Source organism: Mesocricetus auratus, unplaced genomic scaffold (assembly GCF_017639785.1).
Source record: "Mesocricetus auratus isolate SY011 unplaced genomic scaffold, BCM_Maur_2.0 Super-Scaffold_6730, whole genome shotgun sequence".
NCBI classification, from domain to species: Eukaryota; Metazoa; Chordata; class Mammalia; order Rodentia; family Cricetidae; genus Mesocricetus; species Mesocricetus auratus.
The window spans coordinates 12,828,706-12,846,460 of record NW_024429184.1 but is presented as its reverse complement, the minus strand read 5'-3'; the positions used below and the strand labels follow the sequence as shown (position 1 = coordinate 12,846,460).

The 17,755-nt window shown below is 52.2% G+C and overlaps 1 protein-coding gene across 2 annotated transcripts in view; it reads right to left on the bottom strand.

Annotated features, from left to right (window-relative positions):
* Window positions 1–17,755, bottom strand: part of Gabbr2 (gamma-aminobutyric acid type B receptor subunit 2) — a 360,155-nt gene that overhangs the window by 70,644 nt on the left and 271,756 nt on the right. For both annotated transcript variants that reach the window (XM_040738666.1, XM_040738668.1), the window contains 3 exons: window positions 14,686–14,766; window positions 9,934–10,084; window positions 7,806–7,938 (listed from right to left, as the gene is read on the bottom strand). In XM_040738666.1, the coding sequence (XP_040594600.1) occupies window positions 7,806–7,938; window positions 9,934–10,084; window positions 14,686–14,766 (365 nt within the window). The remainder of the gene's footprint in view (window positions 1–7,805; window positions 7,939–9,933; window positions 10,085–14,685; window positions 14,767–17,755) is intronic.

Here is a 17,755-nt window from a genome sequence, read left to right as displayed (position 1 = left end):
GCACCATAAACTCTTCCTTCTCTAAGTAGCTTTTGTCAGGTAATTGGGATGCCATGGGGAAAAAGAATTCTCACAGCCTCCACACACCTTAGAGTGACTCTGTCTCCCCCAGACCAGTCTCCTAGAGTTCTGGATCACACGCTGTCAGAAAGCAACTCTCAGGGTCTGGAGAGATGGCTCAGTGGGTAAGAGCACTGGCTACTCTTCCAGAGGCCCCAGGTTCAATTCCCAGCACCCACATGGCAGCTCACAGCTGTCTGTGACTCCAGTTCCAGGAGATCTGACACCTTCACACCAATGCACGTAAGATTAATGTAAATTATTTAAAAATGAAAGTGACTCAACTGTAGACATACATTTTTCTTTTTATAAAGAATGGAAAGGACAGACATTGTTGTTCCTTTTGCCTCATTCTGTGGTTCCGTGGCCCACGAAGATCCTTGTTTGGGGGCCATGCGTCACTGTCCTGTCCCTGGCTTATTCCCATCCCCTTTGACCCATGCTCTCTCTAAGGCCGTCATTACCAGGCCACTTGTCTCCTTTGAGAGGGCCAATTTCATTAAGATTCAATAACATAAATTAAGTGAGTTAAAACTCGATGAGAGAAATTTAATCTGGCGTCTGGAAGCTCCAATGTGTTGCAGTGAACTGAGAGGGAAGAAGGCTGAGGCTGTGGGTAGAACATTCCTCAGACACTTGCCCGCAGAGATGCTGGCCCTGGCTGCCGTCTCCGCAGAGATGCTGGCCCTGGCTGCCGTCTCCGCAGAGATGCTGGCCCTGGCTGGCGTCCATGAATGTGGACTTGGGGACCCATTCACTCCTATGTAGGGTCTCCCTATGCCTAAGCAGTTTGTGCAAAAGGTGCGACCTGAGCTTTGTGTGTAATTCCAGGCAGCCATGTTCTTACTGTCTGGAGTGTGAGTGTATTGCTTATATGGCGCTTATATGGCTTGCCCTGTGGGCTCTCCTGGCGTGTCTCGAGTCCTGCTTGTCCTGTGTCCCTGGAGAAGGCTTAGGTGTTCACTAGGTCTTCCCTGGATGCCCCCTCCCCCCGCCCCCATGAGTCTGTGCCTTGGCTAGTTTTGGTAATTGATCTGAACCATGAATACGGCTGGATGTTCAGGCGTGGGAATCCCAGTGTATCACCGAGGCTGGGGCTGTCACTGCTGGCTGTAATGATGGCCTGTCCAATGTCCTGAGCAGTTCTGTGTCCTTGGGAGGGGTTCTGTATGTCACCAGAAGATCTTACATCCCATACGCAGCAGATTCTTGCTAAGGGCAAACCAGTGGCAGAGAACAGAGCAGCAAGACGGACAGTAGAATAATCCCAGCAGTGACCTCATGGCTGGCTCAGCCCCCTCCTCCCCTCCCCAGGGACTCCGCCTGAGGGGACGTCCATTTCTTTTCTCTTCCTGTGTCTGTGAGATGGAAGCCGCTCAGGATGGAGCTTCCTCGGCCCACCCAAGGCTGACCCTGGATGTCATCTTGACTCCCTCTTCTTCTGGGCTCCAGAGCTGCACACGATGCTGTCACAGGAGGCCTCGGTGGCAAGTAGGTGTCCCACAAAAGCCTCAGTTTCACAGCCAGGCTTCACACTCTTCCTCAGATGCAGGGAGTCTTGTCACCACACACTCGTCACCCAAGCTACAGACTGGAGCTTTCCTGCCTTTCCTCTCCTGCTTCATTTCCAGGCATGAATCACGCACGGATGGATGGTCCTCAGCTACCTCAGAGGGAAACCCCACAGGACTAAACAAGCAAGCAAATCCCTTTAAGCAAAAAAAAAAAAAAAATCTCACTAGTTTCTATTAGACTTGAACTTTCTAGGAGGTAAAGTGGGGGGTTTCTTGGGTAACGTCTGCCTTTTTAGAGTTAGAAAAATCCAGCATCTCTGGAAGGGCCAAAAGAAGCCTCCTCTGCCCCACCCTTGCCCAGCGGCTGCCCATGCGGAGCATACAGCCCCCTGGAACAAGGGGAGGCCTCAGCCCTGCATACTGGGACAGGGCCACTCTGCTCCTGGAGATCTGAGAGAGGGGGTGCGTGCAGGTGTTTCCATGGCATTCCCACTCTCCAGCCCTGCTCTTCCATAGCAGACGTTCAGAGGATGGCATTTGTGGGCTCCCACGGTTCCCGGATCCCTGGTCTCCAAGGGGCTCCACCCCAGCGTGGCCCCGGGGACCTATGCTCTACAGCTCCTTTAGATGTGGGCTGGAGCAGCGTCAGCACCTGTGATTGGCCACGTGGCGTTCTGAGGACACTCGCCAGGATCTGCTCATGCTGTCTACAGATCTGTATGCACACGCATGCTTTAAGCAGGAAATGAATGAGGCTTCTGTCTCGGACAGGAGCTGCCATGCTGAGTCTGGCTCCCTGAGTGCTCACGGAGCAGCCACGTGACTGGGGACTCCTGCTGGAGCATTCCCAGAGGTCCCTGCTGCGTCACTCTCCCGGCCCTCCTGGCCTGCCCCGAGGCCCTCCACACTGCAGTGGCAGAGGCCCACTGCAGCTTGGCCTGTGTCCAGTCCAGTTCCAGCAGAGCAAGGCCACAGCAGGTCACAGTTGCCATGGAAACACCTGCACCAAAACTACCAGCACCCACCCCGGGTTCCCAGCTCTTGGTCTGTTCACTCTGCCTTCTGGAAGTGACCATGATTATCCTAACAGTCCATCATTCATTCATAAGTGATTCACCCTGCCATTCATTCATTCTGGGTCCATTGGGACCCAGAGACCCAGGCTCTCATTTGACCCTCCCAAGCCTAGGAGAATGCTGCTTTCACAGAAGGGTGAATGAACTAAGGCCCACAGATGTTCGCAGCAGAGGCAAAGTCACACAGCTAGGAAGTCATGTGGTGCAGTTTTGGACACAGACATCTGCCAATGGCCTCTCTAAAATTCTCTGTGGAAACATTAGAAATAAAAGCGTACACTAAAACCGTGTAAGTATATGCCATAAAGGGTAGATTTGCTGTTGTTGTTATTTTTTTTTAAAGATCCAAATGGACAAACATTTAGCTGGAATGCTTGTTTGGCAGACAGAATTTAGCTGACCTGTTGGTCTGTTTTCCCTGACAAAATCCAGTTGACAGCTCAATGGCTAGGGAGTCTGATGACTGCGTTTGGTCCCTGGAGCCCACATGGTAGGAGAGAGTGGACTCCCACAATGTCCTCTGACCTCCACATGAGAGCCTTGGCACATGTGCCCCCACCCCTGCAATAAGTAAGTGAGCTACGTTAGAAAAGAACACGCTACGTGGTTTTCGTTTGCTTGTCTGTTTTGAGAAGAAGACACATGGCAGGCATCCTTGTAGTCTCCTGGTATTTGGAACCGTATCCTAGCCAGGCACTTCAGGGCAGGTTCTGGGCTTGCCCGCAGAGCAGGTGGGCCGTAGTCCTGTCTTGCCTGGTGGCTTGGAAGGAGGGGCTGCTCCAGGGTAAGGCAATGTTGATGGTGTTGAATTCTGGGGTGGGGTGAGCTTATGGGGTTACACAGAGCTGGAGGAGCTGCACCAGGGTAAGGCAGTGTTGATGGTGTTGAATTCTGGGGTGGGGTGAGCTTATGGGGTTACACAGACCTGCCGGCTTGCTTCCATCCTTAGCAGCTACTGAGGCAGGCAGGGAGTGTAGCAGGCCCTACGGGCTCATCGCCCACCAGGCCTCCGGGTCCTCTCTGCGCCTCTCTCTCTGTGTGGCTTGCCCCGTCGTTTCCATGCCCTGGCTGTGGTTCCTGCCTACACGTCGCAGGACTGCAGGTGTAATTTATCTTGTCACCTGCCTGGCTCTCCCCTGGCAGCTGCTGGGCTTGTCATCTGTGAACCAGCGTTCCCTTCCCCCAACGCCAGGGCTTTGCCCACACCCAGCACCGTTCTCCCAGCAACTCTGCCCACAGGGGCCGTGTTGCTATGGTGACTCTACTTCTGACAGTGTCCAGGGAGACAGCACCGTGGAGCTGGAACTACTTGCAGGACTTGCCGAAGCTGGTACTGAAGCCTGGGAAGGTTCCAGAAAGGATCGAAGCTGGGGGATGGGAGCTGAGTGTGGCTGCTTCTCCAGCAGCAGCGTTTGTGTGTGTGCACACTTATGCTCACATGTGTCCCTGTGTGCACACCCATGCTCACATGTGTCCCTGTGTGTGTGCACACCCATGCTCACATGTGTCTCTGTGTGTGTGCACACTTATGCTCACATGTGTCCCTGTGTGTGTGCACACCCATGCTCACACGTGTCCCCGTGTGTGCACACCCATGCTCACATGTGTCTCTGTGTGTGTGCACACTTATGCTCACATGTGTCCCTGTGTGTGCACACTTATGCTCACACGTGTCCCTGTGTGTGTGCACACTTATGCTCACATGTGTCCCTGTGTGTGTGCACACCCATGCTCACACGTGTCTCTGTGTGTGTGCACACTTATGCTCACATGTGTCCCTGTGTGTGTGCACACTTATGCTCACATGTGTCCCTGTGTGTGTGCACACCCATGCTCACATGTGTCCCTGTGTGTGTGCACACCCATGCTCACACGTGTCCCTGTGTGTGCACACCCATGCTCACACGTGTCCCCATGTGTCTGCACACCCATGCTCACACGTGTCCCTGTGTGTGCACACCCATGCTCACATGTGTCTCTGTGTGTGCACACCCATGCTCACATGTGTCCCCGTGTGTGTGCACACCCATGCTCACACATGTCCCCGTGTGTGCACACCCATGCTCACATGTGTCTCTGTGTGTGCACACCCATGCTCATATGTGTCTCTGTGTGTGCACACCCATGCTCACACGTGTCCCTGTGGGGATTCCAATGGCCTTCCTGAGCAGGGGCCTGACCCCCTGGGGTATCACAGCTTCTGTCTGAGGTCACTGTTGTCTTTATTAAAATCTGAAGCACAGAAAAGGGCCATGGGTGGGAGGCAGAACAGAGTGACACTGGGAAGCAGTTCACGATGGACGCTGGCTTTGGGGATGTCACCGACCTGGAGGCCAGGTTGTAGCCAGCATGGTAGAAATGAAGGTTTTCTAAAGAGACACCTCTGCCCTTCAACCTCCGTCAGACTATTGAAACACTGGGCCCCCAAGAAGTAGGAATTTTCCCAGGAATCTCATGCTGGGAGAAGGAAAAGGCTTCAGCCAGAGAGCTTGTCTCCTGGAAAGAGATTTGGCACAGCCCTGAGAACCTACCAGACCGTCTCAGGGGATGAGAATGAAGCCACGTGGCGTGGCAATGCTGGTCAGTGGTGGGAGGGGCCGCTCTTTACTAGGACGCTCAGAGGGCTGTGCCTGCCCTCTGTCTCACCGTTTAAGAAATGGGTTACTTTTTGTTTTATGTGTATGTTTGTGTGCCTGCATGTGTGTATGTGTGTCACGTGTGTGCAGGTGCCCACGTTGGCCAGAAAAGGTCACTGGATCTTCTGGAAGGAGAGCGGGTGGTGTGAGCCCCCAGTGAGGGAATTATTCTAGAAGTGACCCTGGCCACACACAGGGGCTGAACCGGTTCAATCCAGAGGAGGCTGTTTCTCCTGCAGTCACACGTGGGCTCCCGCCATACAGTTCCTCTGCTGATACAGGGACTCTGGGCAAGGCAACTGCCACTTTCCCAGCCTGGAGCTCAGGCTCAGGTCGATTTGTAAAGCACGTCATGATTTATTCATGCAGCCTCCTCGGGCTTCCCAGGACGACCTCCCTCTCACACAAATGAGCGCGACTCCCAGAATAGAATGTCAGGCTTCATTAAGGAAGAAGCCCCAGTGTGGGGATGGCCCTTTCCCTGCTCGCAGGCTCCCTGGCCTGTCATTAGCACTTGGAGAATTCAGGTCAAATCCCAGAAAACCCCAGCTGGGAAGAGCCTTCGAGGGTGGAGTGCATGGGTGACATGTATGGAGGCCTTCCTCTGAGAAGGGATTCTCCTGGAGGTGGGCTCTCAGAGCCTCTCTGCACCCAACACTCAACTCCCCCACTGGAGGCAAAGCCAAGGAACCAGCAGAGCCCCAGGAGGGGCTGGGGCAGCTGCAGAACCAGGGGTACAGTTCTGCAGCAGACTTGGGGGGCAGAGGCAGGTCCCTCGCCCTCCTGGGATGACAGAGGGGGTGGACCAATGTGCAGCCTAGAGGTCACCAGGAGAGTCCTCATACCATTCCCACTGTTGTTGTCACCAGGAGAGTCCTCATACCATTCCCCACTGTTATTGTCAGGCTGCTGAACTTGGGGGAGGGGCTCTAAGCCCTTTGGAGCAAACACTTAGGGTGTTTTTGCTTTCTCCAGGATTTAGTGAGGTGCTGCAGGGCAGAGTAGCACCTAGGCCCCCGCCTCCTCATGAGCTCAGCGTAGACCAAGAAAATGTCCAGGAAAGGATAGGGGAACAATAGGGATACGGGCACTGAGAACATACGTGATCCTGAAAAGTTTGACGTGTGTGTGTGTGTGTGTGTGTGTGTGTAGTGTGTGGTGTGTGTGTATAGCGTGTGTGTGGTATGTGTGTCTATGTGTGTGTACGTGTGTGGTGTAGTATGTGTGTGTGTGTCTGTGTGTATGGTTGCGGTATGTATGGTGTATGGTATGTGTGTGGTATATGTGTGTGGTGTATGTAGTGTGGTGTGTGTGTGTGTGTGTGTGTGGTGTGCGTGTTTATGCACATGTTTTAGGGTCCTCTCCTGTGCATCTTTCACTCCCTATTTCTATACCTTTCACGGGTGGGCAGGGGGTGACCTGAAGTCTCAGAGCCGTGGGCAGTACCCGGAAGGGGTGCTTTGCAGAGGGCCACCTTCTCTCACACCATGGGGAAGCGCCCACAGGGAACAGCACTCATCCATCATCCACTAACACTGCCGCTCTGACCCCGCCCCTCCAGTTCTTCGAGGGTCACAGCTGTGCCAGTGATTGCCCTGGAGGAAGCCAATGCCTCACCCAGTTCTAGTTTGTTTGTTTGCTTTATAAGAAAGACCTCATATAGAAAACCCAGCGTGGTGGCACATGTCTGTGACCCAGCTGGGGAGAGGGGACAGGAGGGTCTCTGGGGTTTGCTGGTTAACCAGTCTAGCCTAGCTGGCAAGTCTCAAGTTGTACTGAGAGACCCCGTCTCAAAGGATAGCTCCTGAGGAACAACACCCAAGGCTGATCTCTGCCTCTGTATACACCAGCACACATTTACACACCTGCACACCCTCACCTGCCCAGCCCCCACTCACATGTACACACATTTGCACATTCACATACCTATCCACTCACACACACATTTGCATGTACATACTCACCTACACACACATCTGCACACACATGTATACACTCCTTACTCCCCACATACACACATGCACACACACATGCTTATTTGCACACATACGTTCACATGCCTTCCCACACACACACACACACACACACACACACACACACACACACACACACGAGGGATGACTTTGGGGGAATAAGTACTTCCTAGCAGGTTAGTGAAAACATTGGTTAGGACCATCACTGGCAGAGGAAGTAGAATGGCAGCTTCTCTCTGGGTCACTGCACCCCAGCCAGCAGGTGGCAGATGTGTGCTCTCCCGGCTCCTGTGGCTCTGATGCCTTAGATGGGAGGCCAGGTTCTTCTCCCCCTTTCTAGTATTTGGTCCTTTCTGTGTTGGCTGTCACCCGGCGGGGCCTGCCACACAGTCCCCTCTGTCCATGCTCATGCAGGTAGACACTGCATTTCTGGCCTGGCCACAGACCTGTTGACCTGATTTGGTGTCTCTTGTCCATCCCAGTGTTTCCACACAGCTTTGTCTGATGACAAGGTCACACCCGACCAGCACATACCAAAGGGCTTACCGTGCAGAGCGTTTCAAAGGTCTTTTCTGAGACGAAGGACCCATCGAGGCCGAAGAGGAAGATGGATGCGTAGGACAGCATCCCACCGAGGATGATGAGGTTGTTCATGTAGGGGCTGGACATCTTGATCAGCCTGGTGGGGAAGAGACACGTGGTCACACAGCATCTTCCGAGCATCCTGGGCGAGCACTGCTGCCGAGTCTTCAGGAATGAGGGCAACGGGGCCGGGAGCTGTTCTACGCTCAGGCTGATACATCACTGCTTCTGGAGAGGACCCCAGCAGCTGCACATTTTCCCAGCTCCTTCCTCAAGCCTATCTGTCAGTTCCCAAGGGACACTTGCTACAACAGCTTTGCCTGTTTGAACTTTTCAGTTTACAGGCTTTGGGGCCAGGGCTGTGGTGAGGAGGGTGCTCCTCAAACCACGCTGCCCTGCCTGGGCAGGACGTCACAGAACCCTGCACTGAGTATCTAGGGTTCCCTAGGGACTGTGCTCATCAGGCGCTGTAGCCTTGTCGTCAGGAAGCTCCCACTGTTCTACGTGCAAAGGGGGACAGGGCAGCAACATGTCAGTCACAACCCTTACCCGGGAGTTGGGCAACTGGGTCCCAGGCCACCTTCTGTCCCCTATCTTTCACTCCCAGGAATCCTGCCGTGGCTGCCGAGAGCCCTGCAAACCAATGCCCCGAGAGGGCTAGAACTTTTAGCCAACCCAGAGAGAGGTACTTGACTCCCTGAGCACAGTTGGCTTGGAAGGGTTCTTTGGTAGACTGTAGCTACAGACAATTGCTCCCCAGACATTTCCTTTGTGTTCTGCAGTTCTACGAGTGATTCAGTCTTAGGATTGGAGTGCTTCCTGGAGGAGGTGGTTTGCAAAAGTGTGAGTAGGAAGAGGGAAGGGAGGGAGAGTTACTTCCCACAGTTTTGCAGATTTTTCAATGGTGGAGACAGCTGAATAAATCATTCTGGTAATTTCTCCAGGAGGCCACGAGGGGGAAATTAGAGAATTAATCTGGTGAGGCAGTTTGCAGCTCTAAGATCTCCTTAGACATGCAGGAAGGCATACAGCACAGAGAAATGACATGTGCCTAGGCCTTGAGCCAAACACTACTAGGGCAGCCCTCACTCAGGATTGGTTCCAGTAGCTGTGTAAATTGAAGGTAGCTAGGAAAAAGACACCAGGTGAATTGCATTTATATTTTGGGAAATGGGTTTGACCTAAACAATTACTTAAGCAAACAAACAAACAAACAAACCATCAGAGCTTGAAGCCTCCAAGTTCCTCTTTGGCAAGCAGAAACAGAAGCAAAATCAGAACAAAACCCATTCCCTGGAATTGCCCTGTCCCTAGTGGCCTGTGGGTGATGCAATGTGGATTGGGAACAGTGGCAAAGGCTCCATGTCCCATGGGTGCATGTGCGGACCTCCTCCAACACACACGTGTCTAGCTTTGGTCCCGCCTCTCACATTACAAGGCTGGAGCTGGGTTCAGTGATTTGCCAAGGAAACTGGAAAACTCCAAGATCAAGGAGTGGTGGCTTGGTTATCTGTCTACAACTAAGCACAGTACCTCAGAGTGAGGACTTCCTAGGCAAAGAATCTGAGATAGAGCTGGTGGGATAGGCTATGTCACTCATGGATGGCAGACCCCTGGTGATATTGGGAGTCACGGGAAAGCTCAAACGAACGATGTGAGGGAGGGGCTTCCTGGGCTGTCATGTGCTGTCTCCAGTGGGAGCCTCTGTCACAAACCTGGTGGCCCTTTCCACCAGCTATACCTAAAGGTGCTGGGAATAGGGATGAGAAGCTGGGGACTCTAAGGTCCTCTGTGTCATTGCTGGGCTTACAAGGTGATGATCACATCCAGAGCTCTAAGAAGGTCCATGGGTGTGGGCTTCCCATTTCTACTTTAATTCAGCCCTCCAGCAGCCTAGCTGTCTCAACTGGTGTGTGTGTGTGTGTGTGTGTGTGTGTGTGTGTGTGTGTGTGTGCGTGCTAAATCATCTTAGCGACTGGGCAGTACACTTCAGGAACCCCACCAGAGAGCCTGCTGACTCCCAGCTCCATTGGTGGAGCAAGGGGCTGGCCCGTCAGAAAGCATTCTCCCAATGTGGGGCATGGCTGCTTACTTCTGGTTCCGGTTCTTGATGTTGAAGAAGAGGAAGGCGCTGGCCATGATCATGCCAAGGATGGTGAGGGCTGACAGGATGCTATATAGCGGAAGGGAGATCTTTCGCAGCTGCTCCAGGATGATGGTCTTGTCCTTGGGTGGTTCAGAACCTGCAAGGTCAAGGAAAAGCCATCGGATCCGGGTGCAGTCATTCTCCAAGGACATTTTGCCAAATCCAACACCTGTACCCCACACCGGGCCCATCTACCCACTGTGTGAGAGGATCTAGTAGCTGGCCAGCCTGCCCGGCAGGAGCCTGAGCCAGGACTTATTTCTTTCTCTAAATAGAATCAATAAGGGATCTGTGATGCATTTAACAGCCATTAGAAGACTGGAATTTGATTTGGTCTAATTACGCTGTTGAAAAACCATCACCATTTATCCCCAAAGGTAACCATGGCTGGGAAGGCAGGTACTGCTGGGTGCCACCGGGTGGGGGTTGGGGTGGAGAAGCGGCAGCGGAGAACTTGGCATGGGTCTCAAGGACTCTGCTCCTACCTGAACATGATAAACAATCCTGCTTGCTGGGGCAGACACCCGGCCTGTCAATTCTAGGGTGACAGAAATGTGCTCCAGCTGCAGATTCCCAGCCTCAAGGTCATCATCTCAAAAGCTCTTTGGTTTTCTGTTTCCTAAGACTGGCTAACTGTGGGAGGTGGAAGCTACCTCCCTTTCACGCCGAGCCAGGGCCAGGCTGAAGCTATGGGGTTCCGTTTCTGTCTGTGCCTGCCAGGCTGCTTGGCTCATTCTTCAAGGGCACCAGGAACTCAGGGGGTGGGCACCGAGAAGCTCAGAACAAATTCATCGTCCCACACGGATGCCGCTTGCTCTCTGGGGTTACCTTGTTTGGGTTGGTCTGTGATGAGGGAGGCAGGAGCTCTCCCAACCCTGCCTTCCTGAAAACCCTCTTGTCTCATGTGCTATCTCAGGTCAGGTGTCCACTCTGGAACCATGGATTGTCAAGACCTTTCTCTCCAGTGGGCAGAAGGGAACTCTTCTAGATGCAGAGGAGTGGCCAAAGCTGGGGCACTGTCAGGGGTGCTGGTGACCCTGTGGCAGTGCCTCAGTTATGCATCCGTTTCCAGGGGACAAGCTAGGGAACAGGCAGGCAGCCGTGGGGGTGGAGAACAAGCTTCCTCACCTGGGATGGAGAGAGAAAGGAAGAGAGAGGGAGAGAGAGGGAGAGAGAGAGAGAGAGAGAGAGAGAGAGAGACACAGAGAGAGAGAGACAGACAGAGACAGACAGAGACACAGAGAAAGACAGAGAGACAGACAGAGAAACAGACAGACAGAGACAGAGACACAGACAGAGACAGACAGAGACACAGAGACAGTGACAGAGAGACAGAGAGAGACACAGAGACACAGAGACAGAGACACAGACAGAGACACAGAGAGAGACAGAGACAGAGAGACAGGCAGAGACACAGAGACAGAGACAGAGAGACAGGCAGAGACACACAGAGAGAAACAGAGACAGAGAGACAGACAGAGACACAGAGACAGAGAGACAGACAGAGACACACAGAGAGACAGAGAGATAGAGAGAGACAGAGAAAGAGACAGAGAGACACAGAGAGAGACAGAGACAGAGAAACAAAGAGAGAGAGAGAGATTCATGAAAGGAGAGGCCCAAGGCAAACAGATAGATGGATAGCATTTTTTACTTCTGGGAGTGAGAGCTTCATACTCAGAAACTTCCTCCTCATATCCCCCTAGAATGAGCTGAGGCTGGCTCAGGGGTCTTCCTGCTCCCAAACTCAAGGGCAGACCTCAAGGCTCCTGACTGGAAACAAGCCCCTCTCAAAGCCCTGAGGTTCAGGTCAATGGAGACATGATTACTGGTGAGCTCGGGTCAATAAAGACGTGATTACTGGTGAGCTCGGGTCAATGAAGACATGATTACTGGTGAGCTCGGGTCAATGAAGACATGATTACTGGTGAGCTCGGGTCAATGAAGACATGATTACTGGTGAGCTCGGGTCAATGAAGACATGATTACTGGTGAGCTCGGGTCAATGAAGACATGATTACTGGTGAGCTCGGGTCAATGGAGACATGATTACTGGTGAGCTCGGGTCAATGAAGACATGATTACTGGTGAGCTCGGGTCAATGGAGACATGATTACTGGTGAGCTCGGGTCAATGAAGACATGATTACTGGTGAGCTTGGGTCCATCATTTAGCTACAACTTCACCATCTCTTCACACACAACCTCCTCACTCCATCTCCCTTCTCAGCCGAATGGCACCTCCACTAAGTCCATCTCAGCCAGAATCACAAGAGCACGATGGAAACCCTGAACAGACGTGCTAGAGGCATCCCTGGATTTTATTTTCATTCATTCCTCACTCACCCATCCACCACTGATAATCTCCTCCCATCAGTCAGGCCTGATGCTGGACATTAAGGATACATAATGAACAAGATACAGTCTCTGCCCTTGGGGGTGGAGAGCTCGCATGCAGCCTTGGGGAAAGAATATGAGGCCACACCAACTTCTGAATGCTGGCTGCAGGATGGCTTGGGGACAGGAGAGATGAACAGATGCAGCTCAAATGTGTGGACACTCGGCTTGTCGTAAACATTAGGCCCCTCTCACTTGGCTCTCCCATCACCCTTATGGATGGTGGGCTGAACAGTCCTCTAGATGTCTGGTGGCTTCTAGAGCTAGTAAGCGGCTTGCTGGCAGGACTGGGTGTCAGATCTGCCTGACTGTAAAGTTTCCTCTGTGCAGATAGTTCCGGTGGACACAGCCCAGGGGTGCGCCTCAGGCATAGGGTGGCCTGAGTACCCAGCGGGCAGGAGAGAGCAGCTCCCCAGAATGGAGCCAGGAGCTCCTCTCTAGAGTGGGTTCTGGGAGGTGAGAAGAGTGTCACCAGATGAGAAGGAAGCCAGCCCGGGACTCAGCACAGGGACAGGCACCAAGGTGCTCCAACACTGGAGAAACGGAAGCAGTTTGGCCAGGCAGATTTCTGAGAGGAGGTGGAGAAGTGCAGAGAGGGTCCCTTCATGGAGGTATTAGGGACACAGCACAGAGCAAAACCCCACTCTGAACACTGGGTCCACAGAGAAAACACATTTTGCTGTTAGGCTGTGCCTTTTCTTTATTTTGTACTTTATTTTGTATCTCCAGTGCTAGGTGTAGAGCCTGGGCCTCCTTTGTGCTGGACCAGTACTCTACCAGGAGCTCGGTACCCAGAATTCTTATTCCAAAATCTCCCCTCTCCTCAGTTCAAGAGCAGACAGGTCTCTTAGGGAGATCAGGACTCTGGAGGTTAGGACAGGCTGTGCCCTTCACAGGTTGAGTGGATTTGGGGTGACAGTATTTCTGAGCTCCTTTGTCTCTTTCCTTCCTTCCTTCCTTCCTTCCTTCCTTCCTTCCTTCCTTCCTTCCTTCCTTCCTTCCTTCCTTCCTTCCTTCCTTCCTTCCTTCTTTCTTTTTCAGACAGGATGTCCTGGAACTCACTCTGTAGACCAGGCTGGCCTTGAACTCATAGAGATCCACCTGCCTCTGTCTCCCAAGTGCTAGGACTAAAGGTGTGTGCCACCAATGCCTGGCCTGAGCTGTTTTCTTGAATGTACAAAAGGACATGCCCAGCCATGTTCAGTGGGTGTGTGAACTATAACATGCAACTAAATGCCTGGTGTTGACTCCCTCAGGCATGCTGGGGGAGGATGGTTGACAATGGAGGACTCAGGTGACACAGGTGGACACTAACTGAAGCTGCAATGTTCTAGAAGCTGATGTCTACAGATCCACTGAACAGACAGACAGGACCGAGTCCAACCAAAGGCACCATAAAAGAGTTCTGTCTGGTGGTCTTGGGTTTAATGATTAACTCCAGGCACAGAAAAATTCCTGATGACTTAATTGAAATAAGCATTAATTGTCTGGGTGCCATAGACTTCCAGTTTTTTCCACGGCTATTCAGAGACTAGACTGTCCATGCAATCTACCTATGCATGTGTCCCTCCATGCCTCTATGCAGTCATCCAAATATTCAGTCAGCAATTATTCATCCATATCTGTATGCATATATGCATGCATGTAGCTACTCATATACCCATGCATGCATATTACATTCACCCATGTACCCGTCTATGCATCCAGTTATTCATGTATTCATGCATCCATCCATTTATCCATATATATTCATCCTCCCTCCCATCTACACACCCACCCAACTAATTTCCAGGCTTTTATCTGTCCTATCTACTTACATACTCACTCACCATTCACCAACCTATTCATTTATCCATCCATCCATCCATCCATCCACTTATCCACCAGCCCACACATTTGTCCATATCTATCCGCTCATCCATTTACCCACCTACTCACCCATACATCTGTGTATCCATTTACCCAGACATCCACTTGATGTTTCAGGTTTTTCATTAACTATCATCAAGCTTCCAACATGCCAGACCCTGGCTGACAGCTGGAATTTAGAGAGAAATAGGACCCAGAAAGGGGCTCACGGTCCCTTTCAGTGTAAAGCAATGGCGGTCATGGGAGAGGCAGAAACAAAAAAGACCAGAAACAACGAGACACAGGTTCGCCCCCTGGAGCTGGACCCCGCAGAGTGAGTGGGCGCCTGTGCCCAGTGAGTAGCTGTGTCAGGGATGCTCTCTTGACCTCACAAAGCCAAAGACTCCGAGCACCTCCCATGTGTGGTGCCCTTCGGGAAGCCTGGGAGCCTTACCCTGGAACCTGATGGTGTCGTTGATGATCTCCAGCGTGTCAGCCACTGCGTTGTACTCGCCCACCTTCACCTCTCTGCTGTCTGTGGAGAACAAGAGACAGCGGCCGCTCAGCTGGGACCCGGGCTTGTGTCGGGGTCTCTCATGGGCCCTGACTGGATGCAGATCGCCCTTCCTGGGCTGGATCTCAGCAGGGTGCCCACCCTGTGCTGCACACTTCAAGGATGTGAGGCCCACTTCCTCTAGAATCGGCTCCACCTGATGACCCCTTCCTCCTGCTCAGTGATCAGAATGCTCCCCTGTGACTTCCCTCGCTTGACTGGTTTTACTTTGGGACAGTGTGGACTATTTCTTCCTCTGCCCCAGGACAATGCAGGAGACAGAGGGCACAGGCAGACCATTCCCTTGATGTCGGCCCCCAGCTCCTCTACACTTCATTCCATCTCCCCCAGGCTGAACCCACAATCTTCTGAAGTCCCTGGTGAGTGAGGATCCCACAGGATTGTAGGCATTCATTCCATCAGCTGCAGGTAGTGGGGACCACCTCTTCCTTCGTTCTGGACGGGGCTATCCTTTGAGTGCCTCCTGAGGTGGGACTTGGATGGCTAAGAAGCCATGCTGCCCTGTCGAGCCATATTGAGCAGTACTCCACTGCTATCGCTTCCCTGCACGTCTGTTAAGTATGTTCCCACTGGTTGATTCTGCATGCCTTCATCCCCCTTACCATATCTTGGCTTTAGTTCACTATATAGGCCATTGTCAAGGATAGAGATGGCAAGGACTGGCTTAGGAAGGTGGCTCAGGAAGAAGGTTTACTTTTCCCAAGTAACACAAGGTACTGATGACAAATGGCAGATGAGAGGGAACAAGCTGGTCACCCAGGATTCTAGGGTGGATGAAAGAGGCCTTAAGATGCGATTTTATGAGTGGGGGATACAGGAAGGGGTCACACTTTGGATGTCTTGAGACTGAGCTGCCCAGTGGATCACCTAGATGAAGACATCCATGGATCTGGAGCCCAGGGCAAAGGTGAGACAGGACCATCGGCACAGAAGTTGGGGAGTGTCATCCTAGCATGCAGATATGAGACCCCAGGGAAATCCCATCAAGATGGAGGGATCAAGTGCAGCACTGGGGAGTGCCAACCTTTAGCAACAGGCAGAGGACAAAGGAGCCTGGAAAGGATCAGTCAGATGCCACCAGTAGAAGCATCTTAGCACCCAGGGGAAGGGAAATGTGACCATGGAGCTGACCAGCCATGTCTCATGCCACCCAGAGACTTGTACAAGGACCCTTTGAGTTAGGGCTGTGGATTTCATGCCTGGCAGATGCCAGTGAGCAGCAATGAAACAGTTGGAGGAAGGTGGGATCATACAGAAGGGGCAGGTGACAAGGGGTAAGGGGGTACAGAGTGGAGCCCCCAGGGCAGAGCAGTCCTCGTAGGGTTGGGGACAGGCAGGCAGGAGCTACAGGTATTTACAGAGTCCTGCTGTAGGTGTAGTGGTCAGATACGGTTAGATACTCTAGAGTTTTGTGTGCTGGAATCTTGTTCCCATGTGACAGGACCTTTAAGAAGAGGCCTGATGGGAGACATCTGTATCATTGGAGGCCTACCTTTCTAATGACATGGATGCCATTCAAAAGGGGTTGTGAAGGGTACCTGCCAAACTGTGTGCTAAGCAAGGCTATTTTCATTAGCAAATACTCGATCTCAGGTATTTTGTTACAGTAACAGAAAATGACCAACAGTGGCTGGATGTAGGCTCCTTCCTGTCTATCCTCTGTCCCATACCTTCAGTGTGTGGTGAAGGGGCTCTTAGTGCTATTTCACTGACAATAGAACTAAGCCTTGAGTTGGTCATAGCTTCGTCTAGGGCCCCAATGGCACTAGGAATGGAGTTCAGTTCAAATGTGGGCTTTCCTCATGGCTCCTTGATGGGGGATGATGTCCCTCTGGATGCTGTGAATATGTTTTTCTTATTGGTTGATGAATAAAGCTGTTTCAGCCAATGGACAGGCAGGATGTATCCAGGCAGGAAGTATAGGTGGGGATACAGACTAGGAGAAGGCTGGGAGGAGGAACACAGAGAGTGAGTTGAGGGATAGATGCCATGTAGCTACCGAAGGAGTACATACTGGAGCATTACAGGTAAGTCACAGCCTCTTGGCAATACATAGGTTAGTAGAAATAGGTTAATAAGAGAGAGTTAGCCAATAAGGAACCTGTGCCATTGGCCAAACAGTTTATAGTTAATAGAAACCTCTATGTGTTTATTTGGGACTGAACGGCTGTAGGACCAGGCAGGACAGAAATCTCTGTCCACAGTGCCTGCTCTTCCTGAGTATGGTGCATTGATGGGACCCCTGAGTGACAGCTCTGTGTTTGGCTACAGAGTGGTTGTCTCCATGGGTTACCACTAGAGGAACATGTCTACTGCTCTAAGACTCAACAAGGTGCAGGTGGGTCCCCAAAGCTGCCGACTTCAGCCAGCCAAGTGCCCAGAGCTCATAAAGGAAACCTAAGGGAGCCCCAGGGAGACAGCCTGGGCTCAGGCCTGGATGGAGTTTGCAGAGGTATAGATGTGCTGCCTATCCCTTGTAAGCATTCAGGAGGCAGACTGGAGAATCTGCCAGGCCACACTTCTGCCTGCTTCCCAGACTTCATGGAAAGAGGAGTATTAAAGTCACAGGGGAGGGGGTCCACACTGTGCAAGGTGGCTGCTGCTTGCTTAGGTCACCTGGGTCTTAAATGTCATATTAACACACTCTGTGGGAGACTCCAGCATCCCTGCTGCCACCTTTTGAAGTCCTCAGCCCCATGGGCTCCCCAGTCACTGGGAGGAAGAGGACCTGGTTTATTTACTCAGCATGGGGAGGCAGCGCATGAAATATGCAGCCTGGTTGGAACAAATCCTCAGGACCCAGGAAATGGCACTGCAGGACCCCAGCATCCACAGACACACAGCCCACCCTACAGACTCACAAAACCTGCTGCATGCACTGTCCATGGAAATTAAATAATATTCAACTTCCCATGAAGACCATAATCACCATAATTTCTCCCAGGAGGTA